This window comes from Festucalex cinctus, chromosome 5, assembly GCF_051991245.1.
Source record: "Festucalex cinctus isolate MCC-2025b chromosome 5, RoL_Fcin_1.0, whole genome shotgun sequence".
Taxonomy (NCBI): domain Eukaryota; kingdom Metazoa; phylum Chordata; class Actinopteri; order Syngnathiformes; family Syngnathidae; genus Festucalex; species Festucalex cinctus.
The window spans coordinates 26,038,833-26,054,304 of NC_135415.1; the positions used below are offsets into that span (position 1 = coordinate 26,038,833).

The window sequence follows — 15,472 nt, forward strand, 5'->3', positions numbered from 1 at the left end:
CTTTCTCCCCCCTCTCTCTCCCCCTCCCACCTCTCCTACCCCCTCTCTTCCCCACTCTCTCTCTCTCTCTCTCCCTCCCCCTCTCTCTACCCCCCTCCCCCCCTCTCTCTCTCCCCTCCCCCTCTCTCTCCCCCTCCCTTTCTCTCTACCCTCTCTCCCTCTCTCCCCCTCTCTCTCTGCCCCCCACTCTCCCTCTCCCTCCCTCTCTGCCCCTCACCCTCTCTCTCTCTCCCTGCTCCCCCCCTCTCTCCCTCTCTGCCCCTCCCCCCTCTCTCCCTCTCTGCCCCCCCCCCTCTCTCTCCCCCCCTTCCCCCTCTCTCTGCATCCCTCTCCCCCTTCTCTCTCTCTCCCTTCCTTCCCCCCCTTCTCTCTCCCTCCCTTTCTCTCTCCCCCTCTCTCTCTGCCCCCCACACTCCCTCTCCCTCTCTTTCTGCCCCTCCCCCCCTCTCTCTCCCTCTCTGCCCCTCCCCCTCTCTCCCTCTCTGCCCCCCTCTCTCTCTCTGCCCCCCCCCCTCTCTCTCCCCCTCCCCCTCTCTCTCCCTCCCTCTCCCCCCTCTCTCTCTCCTTCCCTCCCCCCCTTTCTCTCTCTCTCTCTCCCTGGGTGCTATAACAATTATGTGGTGTTCTGTTCATAGATGTGATTTCAACACATTAATTGCATTGATTGAGATTCTGTCGGCTATTTTCCATCCATCCATCCATCCATCCATCCATCCATTTTCTGAGCCACTACTCCTCGAAAAGGGGGGGGAGGGGTGCTGGAGCCTATGCCAGCTGGCTTTGAGCAGTAGTCAGTGTACACCCTGAACTGGTTCCCAGCCAATTGCAGTGTTGGCTATTTCAAACATACATTATTGTACCTGCTTTCGACGTCCAGTCCAAGCTTGTTCAGGGTAGGGTTTCTGACGCACTTTCCAACAATTCAATAGTCCATAACGAGAGTCCAAATAGTGTACAGTATTTTGATCCGAAATTCACAAGTCAGTTCCTAGCGATCCAAATTACAACGCAAAATCTTTTTAAAATGCAAAGATGTAATAATTTAAAAAAAAAAAAACAAAAAACAAAAAAAAGTAGTCGAAAAACTATCTGTCCACCCCATCTGTGTCAAAGCACAAAAGCAACCCCGGCACACCCGCCTTGCATCTGCTAATCAGCCCCAACTAGACTGCATACCTTAATGACACAAAAGGGAGCGCCCTCCTCCTAACTATTCCAAAAGCAAAGTAAATACACAACAGGTTTACAATTAATAGAATACAATTAAGCCTAAATTATAACACAGAATTGTCAAAACAAAATGCCCCAAATAAGTCAATGCGGCTCCAACAATTATTATTGGTTCATCATGGGATGACTGAATAACTTGCTATGTGTGTGAATGATGTGAACAACTTTATTGGGAGAAGATTTTCAAGATGTACAAGATTTTCATTTGCCTCCATATTTCATTTCCAGCCAAAATAAATTACTTTAATAACTTTATTCTGACAGGTATGTGAATTCTTTGATTAGTCTCTTTAACTGTGACAGATGATCGATTATATTTGCCGCAACTAAAAACTGAAAAATGAAAAGCTTTTTGATGGCTTATGTTGCACTGAGAGCGTCGTGCCTGTGTTATTTTTTTAGCATTGACTTTCATTTTCAGACATGTCAGCAGTGTCTCTTTGGTTTATAAAATCTGACGTCAGACATGCAAATATACACATTTGTTCTTACTATGTACAATGCTTTGGTCGAGCACTAATCTGTTTCAACAGCTAAAGTTTGAAGTTTGAAGGATTTCCTTTCACCTAAGTTGGTCCTTCTCATGCTCTTCTTTTTTTTTTTTTTTTTTTTGCCTCACGCATGGGCCTTTGGCTTCATATCACTATTCTCGTGCCTTGTTTAACTACTGTAAATGGTGAATGTTGTAAAGTACAGATGGGGATGAGAAAAATAATTACACCGATAAACATTTAAAGGTCTAGTCAAAACGTATTTAAATTCTAATATTGAATAGGCTGCAGAGCTTTTCTAGTGCTGAACAGCTAAGGTTTGGTAATGCCTGGGCAGCTTTGTGGTATATTGGATCTATAATTATGGACATTTTGGATGTTTTCTGTACAGTAGAATTTGCAAATGTATATGCAGCGTTTTGGAAATAAATGTACAGTTGAAAGTGATCAATTGGCTTTTTCTTTTTCTTTTTTTTACTTACTTGCTTTACTTACATTGTGGAGTTTAAAATGTAATGTTAAAAGTACGGTGTGTAATAAGTGACCACGAGATGTTGCTATGGCATAGAATGCGGCTGAAGCCTATGCAGCCCGATTTAGCTAGCGCAGCGAACAAGAGCGGCTAGCAGGAGAAGCTAGTAATGAAAAAAAAAAAAAGCTAGTAAAAGCTTGCAACAGCAAAGCAGAAGGTGACAAGCGATGGGAGCTTGAATCACGGGACTCAGCGATGACTAGGTGCAAGCGACACCAGGGAAACATGTCAGCCTCTTGTAAGGTGAGACTCCAACCATGTACTATAATTAGTGATTACTAAACCTATGATTATATATTTTTTAAATGTATGTTGATGCAATAGAACAGTTTTTTTTTGCATAATATTAAAATCAATAGTGGGTTTTTAAATCGAATGAAATATTAGTTCACCACTGGATGGTGCTAAATGTTACACACTGTGGCTTTAAAGAATGTTCTACCACATGCATGCTCCACCAATGCCCAGATAGTACAAAGGGCTTCTTTTTTTTTTTTTTTTTACTGTGACTGCGCCTATCAGCTTGTATCTTCTATTCAGTGATATGTTGATCTCTGTTGGTGCTTACCTTCATTAGGTTTGATGTAAGCTGGAGCCGATTGGAACTGAACGAGTGAGAGGCAGGGCACACTCTGGACTTTGCCAGACTCACCAGCCAATCGCAGATTACTGAGGAGATTTGAACAAATCTGCGGGATTTTATTTGTTGAAAGGCAGGTAACCAGTTCAGGATGTGTCCTGCCTCTTGCCCAGAGTTAGCAGGGTTAGCTCACACACAACACTAGTGAGGATAAGCATGACAAAACATGGATGGAGCGACATAATAGACATAGTTATGTGTGTATGTTTCATTTGATAGAAGTTTGATTCCATTCCTAAATAGTGTTACTTCCACCTGATTATTATTCCCTGTTAACACTGAACAATTAGGTTTCAATACAAATAGGTAATAAAAAAATAAGGCAATTACATCATCACTTAAATATGAAAATGTTTTTTAGAAACTTTTATTATATCCCCTGACATTCTCTATATGCGGTGATTTTCAAGTCAAAGCATTCCATCTTGGCTTTAACCTCTCGAAAGAACCAGTAACGTTAGCTAGCAATTATTTAATTCATTTAAAATATTCTATATTTTTTTGTACTGGGCCAAAATATTGCTATTCTTGTTCTCAATTGCTGTCGATAGCATAGGCTACTGTCAAATGGATACTCTACTGTCCTTTGCAATGCCAATCTTCATAAACTGCGTGTCAGTTTTTGGAAAACATTATGTGCCAGTTAACGTTATCGAAGGAGCGGTTGTCTGCAGCTCGCAGATATGCAATCAAAAAGGAAAGGGCGGGACAAAAGAGCAACTTTTAGACGGTATGGACGAATGTTGTGGACAGTGGATGTTGACTCATGTTCACAGCTTGCTCTGACGGAACTTGCCACAGAATGTTATGGTGCGTTAAGTGAATGGCATAAGCATGAGTAGAAATGTATGGAAAACTACCAGGGAGGAGTTTGCTGACTGTAGGATTTTAGACGTTTGGCACCTTGAGACAGACAACATACAGGTTCACATAGATACCAGAAGTCTGCAGTTTATTAAACTCTTAATCCACATTGCACTTCAATATTTCTCTTTTCCCTCTTTATCACAGTCTGCATATTTTCTTTCTGCACCTTTAATCATACATGCAATTGGAACAGGAGGTTTTCAGTGATAAGGCAAGAGACACAGCTGAAAGGGTTCAGGCCCATTTTCCATTCAGATGAATTTCACCACATTGTGCTTATCTGTTGCACCAAGGTCAGCATCAGTTGTACAGATACAACTTCAAAATCATCTTCCTGTTTTTCTTCGGTTACAGTCCTCTTTATGCACAAGTAGACTGGGGGTGTTGCACAAAGGGCAAAAGTAATGGTTGCGGAGGAAAAGGCGAAATGGCTGAAAATTTGTCTGGATTTCTTTTGACACCTTCAAATTCGTACTGGGCCACTGGCATTTAAAATTTATGAATTTTGTCCCTTGGCTGCATGAGAAATTCTGGGTCTGGATGAAACTTTCCCTTCTTTTAACGTAAATGTAAGTGTGCCGTTGACATCGGACGCAATCCTCAAACATACAAAATTTAATCGTGACAGGAGGTTTCATCTCAATGCCAGCGAAATGTCATCTGAGGCATGGGAATTTCTGAATATGTAAAATGCTATGACTATGTTCATTTTTGATTTATGTCTATACATATATATATATATATATATATATATATATATATATATATATATATATATATATATATATATATATATATATATATATATATATATATATATATATATTCGATACAGACCCTTTACAAAAAAAAAATGGAAAAGTTAATTTATTTCCATAAATCCAAATCTGCAGAGCATTCTGATGAAACCTCGAAAACATGCAGGGCTCAGGCCCTCGAGTACTAGTCTTTGACACTACTGGTTGACTGGTTGAGGTTCACCCTTTTTGTCCTTGAGTAATATACCGATATCCCAAACTGCTCCCCTGTGTGCTTGCTGTGATGGGTTAAATTCTGAGGTCAAATTTTGTGTACATGACAAAAAAAGAATGTTATTCTCATTCTTGAACTACATTGGGTAATTATCCATCCATCCATTTTCTTGACCGCTTATTCCTCACAAGGGTCACGGGGGCTGCTGGCGCCTATCTCAGCTGGCTCTGGGCAGTAGGCAGGGGACACCCTGGACTGGTTGCCAACCAATCGCAGGGCACACAGAGACGAACAATCATCCACACTCACAAGCACACCTAGGGACAATTCGGAGCGCCCAATTAACCTGCCATGCATGTCTTTGGAATGTGGGAGGAGACCGGAGTACCCGGAGAAGACCCACGCAGGCACGGGGAGAACATGCAAACTCCACCCAGGAGGGTCCGAGCCTGGACTCGAACCGGAGACCTCAGAACTGGGAAGCGGACGTGCTAACCACTCGACTACCGTGCCGCCCTGGGTAATTATTATTATTATTATTATTATTATTATTATTATTATTATTATTATTATTATTATTATTATTATATATTTTATATATTATTTTTTTTACAAATATTTTTATTATTGTTACAAACCCACGAAATTCTTAAAAAAACGTTCAATATATATTTTACATGAAAAAAATGAAGGGAGGGAATGTGGAAAAAGAATCAGGGGAAAAAACGTGGGGAAATAAAGAATATAAAAATTGATTATTTTTTTTTAGTATTTATTTATTTATTTATTTATTGATTGATTTTAATCTGGGTGTACGCGCATCTGCGGGTGCATAACGGTATGTGTGGGTTGACTACAGAAAGAAAAAGCACAATAAAAAGACCTTTGCATTTATCAGAAGACAAGCAGTGGGTGACCCCTGCTCCAATGTACAGTTTTTTGACAACATGAATGGCGCAAAGACTTGCCGTTCATTGTTCACTGGCAGATATATTTACTTTTGAGAGATGTTTAAGGGTTATAAGAAAGAACATGCATGGCTTTCGCAGACGAACAATGATAGGACTGAGAAAAGCTGTCATAAAAACGAGCTAAAGTTTATCCTAAAAAAAAAATTAAATAAGTAAATAAAAGTGGCAGTAATTGATTTTATTTTTTGTTACAATACAATTACTGGTATTTAATTGTTCACTTTTGACCCGCCCTTGTTTGTATTACAGTCCACTATTTTGCCCCGCCCTTGTCCCTTACGTCATGAAGCTGAAGCAATTCATTAGCCCCACCTGAGAATTTCCTTGTCAGTCTCGAAAAACTTTTTCGAGGAAGAATATGTGGCTCCGCGTCTGCTGGACTACAAGTACATTCACCGAAGAATGAACAGACCCACGTTTGTAAGTTTCATTCGCACTTTCTTTTGAGGAGCACAGTGCCAATTTTAGTGTACAGTATTATGAAGCTTTCCTCACGCGCGTCGAAAAGGCATACTGTATTATATCGTAAACCGTCACCGTGTACTCTCTTATGAATGAAGGGAATAAATACGGGGTTTTAATTTTTGGTTTAACGTAACCTGCAGTTGTGACATTTGAGACCTCGTGGATAAGCAGTAAGGCCACATTATACCGGTAGGTCCCTCCTCCAGTACAACAACATTTTGTCTGGTAGTTTCCAGTGAGTTTGTTCACGCCTGCGTGCCAAAATCTCCCGGTGAAGACTTGCGAAATTCCACGCTGGTTGGTCAATTAATTTCCTCTAAAGACAACCCCTTTTCAAAACTAACTTTGAAAATTGTGAGTGAGTGGGGAGTGAGTGAGTGAGTAAGTGAGTGAGTAAGTGAGTGAGTAAGTGAGTGAGTGAGTGAGTGACATCATACCCGGCGATTCTTAAAGTTTTATAAGAAGTTGTTGTGAAGAAGTTGTTGTGAAGTTTGAGAATGCCACAACACGCGTGTAGCGGAAGTGATTTCTAATTTTGATCTCAGGCATATGTACTGTAACTAGGAAAAGAAAATGATCAGTTTTGACAAAGCACTGACATTTTTGGTCAAATTTCCAATTACAGTATTTGTGGGCGTTAGAGGGTGACGAGATTTGAGAATTTAAGTAATGGCAGGTGCATCTAAAATCCCGTCATTATAAACATAACAAATGACCATTTGTGTCTTTTGTTTTATAGATGTAGTACAATGCTGAAATTATAGTCATTCTAAAATGTTTCACCTTAGAAGTTCATATTTTGAAAGCTGGCTGTTTGTTATATCACATATCTCGCAGTGGGAATCACAGAGTAACTCGTGGCATGTTATTATTGAGCTGAGGTAGTTTGTGGTGATAAAATTAGAAAAACAAATTGAGGCAAGTCAAATGCTTACAAATCGACTCTAAATTGCTCACAAGTGTATTTGTTTGTGTGTGTATATATTTACGTGCCCTGTGATATACTGGTGACCAGTCCAAAAAGTCTCGTCTGTCAGCTGCCACCAGCCTGCCTCAGAAACAGAACAGCTAGTTGATTTGTTTTTATACCAGAAATGTTGATACTATCAGTCATCACTCTGTGGTTGTAATTGTAATTTATATATTAGACACTGAATGAATCCTGATCATTACAGGGATGTAACCATACCAATTTGATTGGCTAAACAGGTACTCTCTACCCCACCATAGGTCATTTTTGTTTTGGTTTGGTCTTTTGTACCCACTGGCGCATTTCCTCGGGCTGGCCTCGACTTGCAAAGCATCAGGACCCGGCGGGAAGCCATCTGCAGAGATGGACAGTACCGGAACGGCAACATCTGCTGCTTAAACTGCCCAGCTGGTAAGGCAAATGCAAGCTCAAACGTGTTAGCCCATTGACACCGTTGCGTTTTTTTGTGACACGCACAAATAAGAAGTCCCTCACATAAAGCACAATGAATGGTAAAGCGTTTGCTCAAGGGACAAATTGACTTAGATGCTCAGTTAAATGTTGACTGCCTTGTGCTTGTTTCAGGTACCAGTTTGAAGTCAGCCTGCGCCGCGTCGGGTGAAACTGGGCAGTGTGATGAATGCGAAGCTGAAACATACACTGAACATGCCAATCACTTCAAGCAATGCATCGCGTGCACCACGTGTCGGGCAGGTACTTTAGCTTAGTGAACTTGCATTTTTTTTTTAAAGGAATGACTGGGAAAGATGACATTCAAGATTTTCCAACTGGTGTGAGGATACATTCCATAATCCAAGGCCTTTCCCCTTTTTTGTTTTGTTGTAGACCAGGAGATTGTCCGGCCTTGTAACATCACACAAAACCGAGAATGTCGGTGCAAAGGAGGAGGATTCTGCGCACCTGAACAAGCATGCGAGATGTGCAAAAAATGTTCAAGGTGATAGCGTGCGTTTTCTTCATTCATGACCAGTGTTGGGGGTAACATGTTTCAAAAGTAACACGTTAGAGCAGGGGTGTCCAAACTTTTTCATTTGAGGGCCACATACAGAAAATCAGAAGGACGCAAGGGCCACATAATGTTATGAAGAGAAATTGTGTTTAGCCCTAAAAATTGTACAAATAATTTATTTGTGCTTTTGCATATTTAGAAAAATGCTACAGTATATAAACCAATTTATTTGTAATATGGCAATAGGGTTATTATAGTTTTGGAATTTTTTATTTGAGTTAGTTTTTATTAGTTTTCAGGGTGGTTCTGTTAGTTTTAATTAGTTTAGTTCTTTAAAAAACGATTAGTTTTAGTTTAGTTTGTTAGTTTCGGTATTAGTTTAAAAAAAAAAACAAAAAAAAACAAGCGTATTACTTGTGCGCAATATTTAAAAAACACCATGGGATCAACGTCATCAGAAGGTGCTTTTCTATTGGCTGCTGCTAGATGACGTCACTTCTGTGTGACATACTTTCAAACATCATTATTCAATGTAAAGAAATGATCTGTGAGCAGAGTTGCTTACTGTTGCATTAAAACAACGTATCACAGAGTGATGCCCTGGATACTGGTCCTCATTTGAGAACAGCATCGTGTTATATTAACACGATAGTCAGCTCAGAAGAAGGCTGAGAAGTCATTGTGACACCACTCTGTCACGGTGTTATGAAATAAAACCCCAAACATTCAAAATACAAAGTATAACAAAACAAATAATAAATTGCTTTTAAACATCTTAAAAAGCTCATGATTAAATAAAGTAAACCCTGATTTAAAAAAAAAAAAAAAACTTAAAAAAGTAACTTAAATATGAGTAACTCATTACTCTACAGAAATGTTAATATTGGAAAGAAACTTACTACTTTCAAATGCAAGTAATTAGTAATATGGAACATGTTACATTTTGAAAGTAACTTGCCCAACACTGTTCATGACAGATCAGTCATGTGTCTTTGCTTCAACTCCAGTGTTTTTTGCCTGCCTTTTAAATTAGGTGTGAGAAAGATGAAAAGGTTGTTCGGAACTGCACCGCTACCTCAAACACGGAATGCAAGAAAATCCCAATGCAACCTGACTCAAGCTCAGGTATAGTGAAAACTAATATAGTTTGCATTCTACAGATCTGTTTCCGTGTTGTCATTATTTTGTTAGCATGATACGCGTATTAAGATGACTTAATATATGTTCAAATGGGTATCATAATGGTGTTTATGTGGTTCTCTTACCTTCCCTCAAAGCAGCAAACGGTGTGATTATTGTCGTACCTGTGCTCGTTGCCTTAGTGTTGATGATTGGGCTGATTTACTGGTGCAAGACAAAAGTGGCAACAGGTAGGTGCAACCAAACAAAACTTGTACAATTCTTGTCTTGGTTTCCAAATATTGTTCTGATTTTAGACAATTAATCTTGGTGCTTGAATCTCCTTTTTAGACATTGTAGGAAGCGAGCTGAAAGCTGAGGTGAGTTTCATGTCGGCATTACTTGGAGAATAATTGAGTTGAGGAGGAACGCTTCAAGATAATTTTACACAACTTACTTTAAACGTGTTCTTAACCTACGGCAGCACATGCAGGACGGGAAAAACGAACAAACCCAAAGGCCGGGATGCTCCAGTCTGATCTTTTCTCAACCACGGGTGAGGGTTCAAAGCTCAGCCGCTGTGGAGGATGAGTGTCAAGCGCTGTGTGAAAGCCGCAACAGCTCGGCCAGTAACTCCCAGCAAAATCTAACCAGCCTGCCCCCTGCCTTCCCCGCCTCTGCCCATCGAGTCTGTCTGGTCGCCAGTCCGTCCGATTTGAGGGTGAGCGCAGCAAACTCGGCTTCATTTGTGCTTCTTGCAGTCTCTCGCTGCCTCTCAACTCTGTGAGCCGCCTTGTTCTTCCACCTTTTTTTTTTCTCAGGATTCTGTGAAATCTTAGTTTCATTTTAATGTTGCGTTTTAAAAAGCTAACTTTTCTTTCATTTGAAGTGCTTGACATTGAAGTAATGTGAAACCGTATATCCTATCCATTTCCTCTACCTCTTCTTCTCATTAGGGCTGTGGGTGTGCTGAAGCCTATCCCAGTCGACCCTGGTGAAAGGTTCAGTCCACCGTAAAATGTGAAAACCTAAAACTTTAGTTTCCATTGAGCAATGATAAAGAGCAGTCATGTTATCGATACACAGCCAAGATTATTCATACACTGGTAACAGCCTCAGTTCAAAGGGAATTTGTCTTTTAGCTGGACTCAAAATGTGGCAAAAGATATGTGAAAAGGGATTTCATTGGGACAGTTCGGTCATGAATACTCTTTTTCTATACAAACATATTGTAATGTTCAAAATGTAGTTATCTCGAATGGCACAAAAGATTGAAAACTGTCAAATGTTTTTAATATAATCCTCACATATTGATTCCCCCCTCCACATTTTTTTTTTTTTTTTTTTTTTTTTTTTGGTGATGTGCCAGAGAATTACTGTGATGTCAAAGTGCGTGTAATTTGTCATTGGCAAACTGACTTGTCCATTAGTCCTCCAATGTTTAGTTAAATTAGCCTTTTTAATTTTGGCATGTGCCAAAAAAAGAAATCAAAATTGAGATATTGATATAATCGAATTCTGCACTTAATTCCCTTTAAAATGATATATAATAAATGGAAGTACCTAAAAAATAAAAAAATTGACAGTTACAGCAATTTTACTGTTGGAAGGTTAAAATCCCTCGTTTTAGGAAAAAGGGGTCTAACGTTTTTGTACTTGCATCTTTCGACCAGTGCCTTAGGAAAAAGATATGAACCTGAAATTTTCAGGAACTGTTAAAATATCAACGGGAAGTCAATTCCAATAACGGGCAAGGCCATCATCTGAGATTTGAACCCATTAAATGTTTTTGAAGTTTAATCTCTTGAGATGAAATTAGCTTCAACTTTGAATCTCACATTCATCTTATAATTCATCTTCTGAGGCAAAGTTTGCTTTTTTTGTTGTTGCTCCTTGTGGTATTTTTCTTGCGTAAATGAGGTCATTATATCACAGTGGGAAATTTGATTGAATAATTTTGTGTCAGATAAAAGATTTGCCATTTGATGTGGCCTCTGATAAGTGTTTTATTGATAACTTATCATGGATGTGATGTCTCAAATGCTTTGGTCACATGAAGAAAATGAATTTTTTTTTTTTTTTTTTTCACCACCCTAGGTAATACACGAGGGATACTAAACTATTGTATTTACAAGTCAATATAGTCTTCTCTTGTCGTTGACGAACGTCCATGGCTTATTGAGTGCTGCAGATGTTTTCTCTTTAACCTTCATTGTTGTTTACACATTTCGTCTGTAATTGTGTTATTAGTGTTGCCGGGAAACTGATGAGTCAAATGACAACGAAAGAGTGTTTCAATCACCGCAGTAAACATTTCTCTTTCAACCTGCTTGGCAAACATTAATGGACTGTCTGTGTGGGCGTGTGCGTACGTGTGTGTACTGTATATATGATTTGGAAATTCAATGCCTTATATGTCATCACATTTAGGAGGAGGAGCCTTTTCCAGATCTGATTCCTGTAAATGGTAAGTCTTAACTAATTTGTGTTACTCGTAAGTAAGGCTACTAAATGCTGTAGTTTGACTTGATTTGTCGTACGGGCCTAACCTGGCACAGATCCAGTCATCTTATCTAAATTAAATGCATTTTTTATTTATTTATTTATTTTTTTAGCAACACAAATTAAATGCAGAACAGAATATACCATATGAATATCATTATTGGTCACGGCTTCAGTTGGGGGGGGGGGGGGGGGGGGGATATATATTTTTATTTATTTCATGCCGTATTTGGCAAGAAATGACCACTCTTGGCAAGAAATGACTAATCTAGTTATCTAATGACACTTGCCATATGGAGCCTGACCCAGGACCAGCTTCTCACTCAAAGAAAACCAAATGAAATCCCACATGAACGGTGTTGGAAAAGTTATTTCCATATTGCCATCTATCATTCGGTCTTAGCATTTGAGCGTAGCTATACAGTGAGCATTCCTTTCATTATATTTTTCATCAACTCCAATAGCAATTAGATGCAACTGACTGTGCTCCGAAACTGTACTTTACTCTTGAGAGCTGCCAAACCATTAGCAGGTCATCGAATTTGGTTGTGATTCTCTAAAACGGATGTTGCTAATAGAATCTTGAAGTGTAACGGTACAGGATACTTTACATACAGCCATGGAAATAATTAGGATTTCTTGTTCATGTTAATGTCTGGTGCAACAAACGTGTATCAAGTCAACAACAAAAAAGCATTTTTTATATTTTTTTTTTTGCCATAGTTATGTATTTTAAAAATTGTCAAGTGATTTACTTGGTTATCAAGAAAAGTAGAAAACCTTTGGGAAAATATCTTGAATAGCTCTTAAATTCAACTCTTATGAACTGTTTTTGTTATTTATAAGTTGGTCCAAACAAATGTACCTTTAGTTGTACTATGCATGTAAAATGAACATGAAACAAGGGTGGTCTCTTAATTTTTATCATGGCTGTTATAATCCCAGCAACTCATGAGTGCTTTTTATCCGTTTATTCTCAATAATGCTCTTTTATCAAGTTGATTTATTTGTTAAATCCTACCAATTCTTAATTCATATTAAAGAAAAAGTATTTCATCACTTTCTTCCCAAACTTAATGCAAATGTACACCCAAGTGTTAGTTTTCAGAATAATAAAGTAAGCAACTTGTGGAGCGAATGACACGATACCTGAACTGGAAGCATTGTACTTTGTTCGCAGGTGAAGAGTCTCTCAGGAGGTGTTTCCAGTATTTTGAGGATGTTGACATCGACTACTACAAGAGATTCTTCCGTCACCTTGACCTGACCAGCAATGTGATCAAAAGCAAGGACCAACTTCAATATGAGGACAGGATTCACGAATTGCTCAACATTTGGTTTGAGAAGGAGGGCAAAGACGCCAGCTTAAATGACCTGCTGAAAGCTTTACTGAAGTTTGATCAAAGACGTACGGCTGAGATGATCAAGGAGAAAGCGCTGGAAAATGGTCACTATGTTTTAGAGAAGTCAATCTAACTTATTTGCAGAATGTTTGTGGTTACTCTGCATACTTGTTAGATCACCACAGATGGCGTATAGTTTTTGTACACTCTGCGGGATTGTGACAGGAGTGGTTATGTCTTCTGAACCTTTGCAGATATGTACAGGTATTTATACTGCGCAGTGTTGACTGGAAGTGCAAGGGGTCTTTGGTGATTTAATCACACTGAGCAATAGAACAAATATGCTTGCGGGGGGCCGGGATGCATTTCAGCTGCAACTTGAATTCAAATGTGTGTTGAAAGCATGTCAATTAACTATCGCAAGCGTTTTGTTAAAGTGTTATGTTCGCTGTAGTGTCTGTGACATGACTGACCGTGTTCCTTCAGATGCCTCAGGAATGATTTTGTTGGATGAACGTGTGAACACTGTCGGGGTTTGTTGAGTTCTTACTGGATGAGAACATTTAATGCCAAAGAGTAAGACGATTTACATGCTTGCTCGTGTTTTTGGCAGTTTTGCAGCACTTGTGTCTTAACTCGCGCTTTACTTGCGAAAAATTCAGATATGCTCATTTGTCGCCTGTAAAAATGTGGCTTTTGTGACTGTTCGTGATTGCCATAGTTGATGTAATGAACTGCATTATGGCTGTCCGTTACTCCAGCCACCCTAAATGTATCCATTTATGAAATCATTTTTAGTGAAATGGTCTAAATGGAATCCCGTTGGCAATTTGGGTTGCTCGTCACTGCAAACAATGTTTCTGATTTTAACTTATTTTGTGTTTGAAGCTCATATAAATATTACTAAACTAATGAAGGAGGGAAGTTTTCTCAATGGACACGTTGAATGCTAGTGTGAAGCCGTGTCATGTCACTTGGTTGAGGGCACATTAAAAGGGATACTTGGCTCTTAATTTTCAGCAATAAGATATTTTGTCTTACAATGTGATGTCATTATTTTTCATGAACAATTAGTACCTTTTAAAAACACATTTTGCCACTTGCTGAAGATGACATCACCTGTGCTGAGGAAGTAGGTAACGACCTGTTTTCTTGGTTTGATTAGCAAACTGAGCCATGACTGGTCGTTACCCACTTTGCAGGCGAGGTCATCGTCAGTCGACAACAAGTGGAAAAATGACTTTTTAATTGTATTGTACATGTAAACTAATGAAATTGTCAAATTAATTCTGGACAAAATTTTATCTTGCTGTTGAAAATGGCTCAATGAGTCAAGTATCCCTTTAATGACAGTGTTGATGCCTTTAACATGCTTCATGTTTGAGATGTTTATTTTATTTTTCATGGGTGGGGAGGGGCTGTCAGTTTTAAGGTTAAAATGTGAGATTATACGATGCTGCTATCTACATGTATCTGTGCGGTTTGAACACATTACAAGTTGTTAATTAAGCCAGTGATATGATTGTGCAAACTCTGGGCTATCAATGTTGCAGTCATTGTGAAATAGATTTGAAATTGATATTTGTCAACATTAGATTGTAGATACAGTATTCCATATTTGTAACTCTCCTGGCGTCTGTCTTGGAGCTATTGCTGTACAATAAAAAATATTTCATACATTTGTGCTATGAACTGTTTTTTTTTTTTCTCCCCCTTTCGTTCTTGTTACAAAGACTTGCTCAAGGCTTACCCATAAATGCGACAACTTAGAGAGCTTTACTCTAACTCAACATACAGTATATTGTCATGTGGATAGCTGAACTTTGACTATTGCAATTGTTGCTTTCCCCCCCTATAGTTTACAAACTGATGCTGACATACTGTGAACTGTGAACATTCATTAACTGGCATGTGGCTTAAATAAGATCGCACCTTTGGACGCATGACTCAACCAGGGTTGGGCATGTGTCCTGTTAATGTACCCATGCATCACTCCCAGCCAGGCCTCGTGTGTTAGTGGTTTGACGAGTCTTTAGGCATTTCCCTTGATGAAAGTGTTATGTTTACGCCAGTGTTAAAGGGTGGAGGAGAGGAGCTCTTGCCACTCCAAAAAAAAAAAAAAAAGGAGGGGGGAATTATGCAGGGAAGTTTCAAGTCAAACCTGATTTTAAAAAAAACAAAAAAAAAAAAACTTTTGTCGGTCAGTTTGTTCAAATTAGGCCATATCACACTCTTAACAACATACAAATCAATTCACTCATCACTCACTCCAAAAGCAAAGGGAATGCATACACAGACTGAACAAACTTCAGTTACAGTATGTCGTCATATTTTCTAGTTTAGCTGGTTTTGCTCTTGCATCACGTTGATGGAATTTAATGTGCTTTCCTTATATGGCAA

The 15,472-nt window shown here is 39.0% G+C and overlaps 1 protein-coding gene across 2 annotated transcripts; it reads left to right on the plus strand.

Annotated features, from left to right (window-relative positions):
• Positions 1-5,977: 5,977 nt before the first annotated feature.
• Positions 5,978-14,751, plus strand: hdr (hematopoietic death receptor). Of its 2 annotated transcripts, none has more exons than XM_077520716.1 (10): positions 5,978-6,123; positions 7,399-7,549; positions 7,724-7,852; positions 7,985-8,096; positions 9,142-9,233; positions 9,386-9,478; positions 9,579-9,607; positions 9,712-9,948; positions 11,658-11,694; positions 12,910-14,751. In XM_077520716.1, exons 1-10 carry the CDS (start codon positions 6,106-6,108, stop codon positions 13,203-13,205), a joined length of 1,194 nt encoding a protein of 397 aa, XP_077376842.1. In that variant the 5' UTR covers positions 5,978-6,105; the 3' UTR covers positions 13,206-14,751. The 2 variants fall into 2 exon arrangements, with proteins under 2 accessions (XP_077376842.1, XP_077376843.1); XM_077520717.1 differs by having other exon boundaries at positions 9,389-9,478.
• The last annotated feature ends 721 nt before the right edge of the window (positions 14,752-15,472 follow it).

Coding starts and splice junctions, on each gene's coding strand:
- hdr (XM_077520716.1), top strand. Junction 7,550..7,723: donor CTGCTTAAACTGCCCAGCTG/GTAAGGCAAATG, acceptor TGCTTGTTTCAG/GTACCAGTTTGAAGTCAGCC. Junction 9,949..11,657: donor CCAGTCCGTCCGATTTGAGG/GTGAGCGCAGCA, acceptor CATCACATTTAG/GAGGAGGAGCCTTTTCCAGA.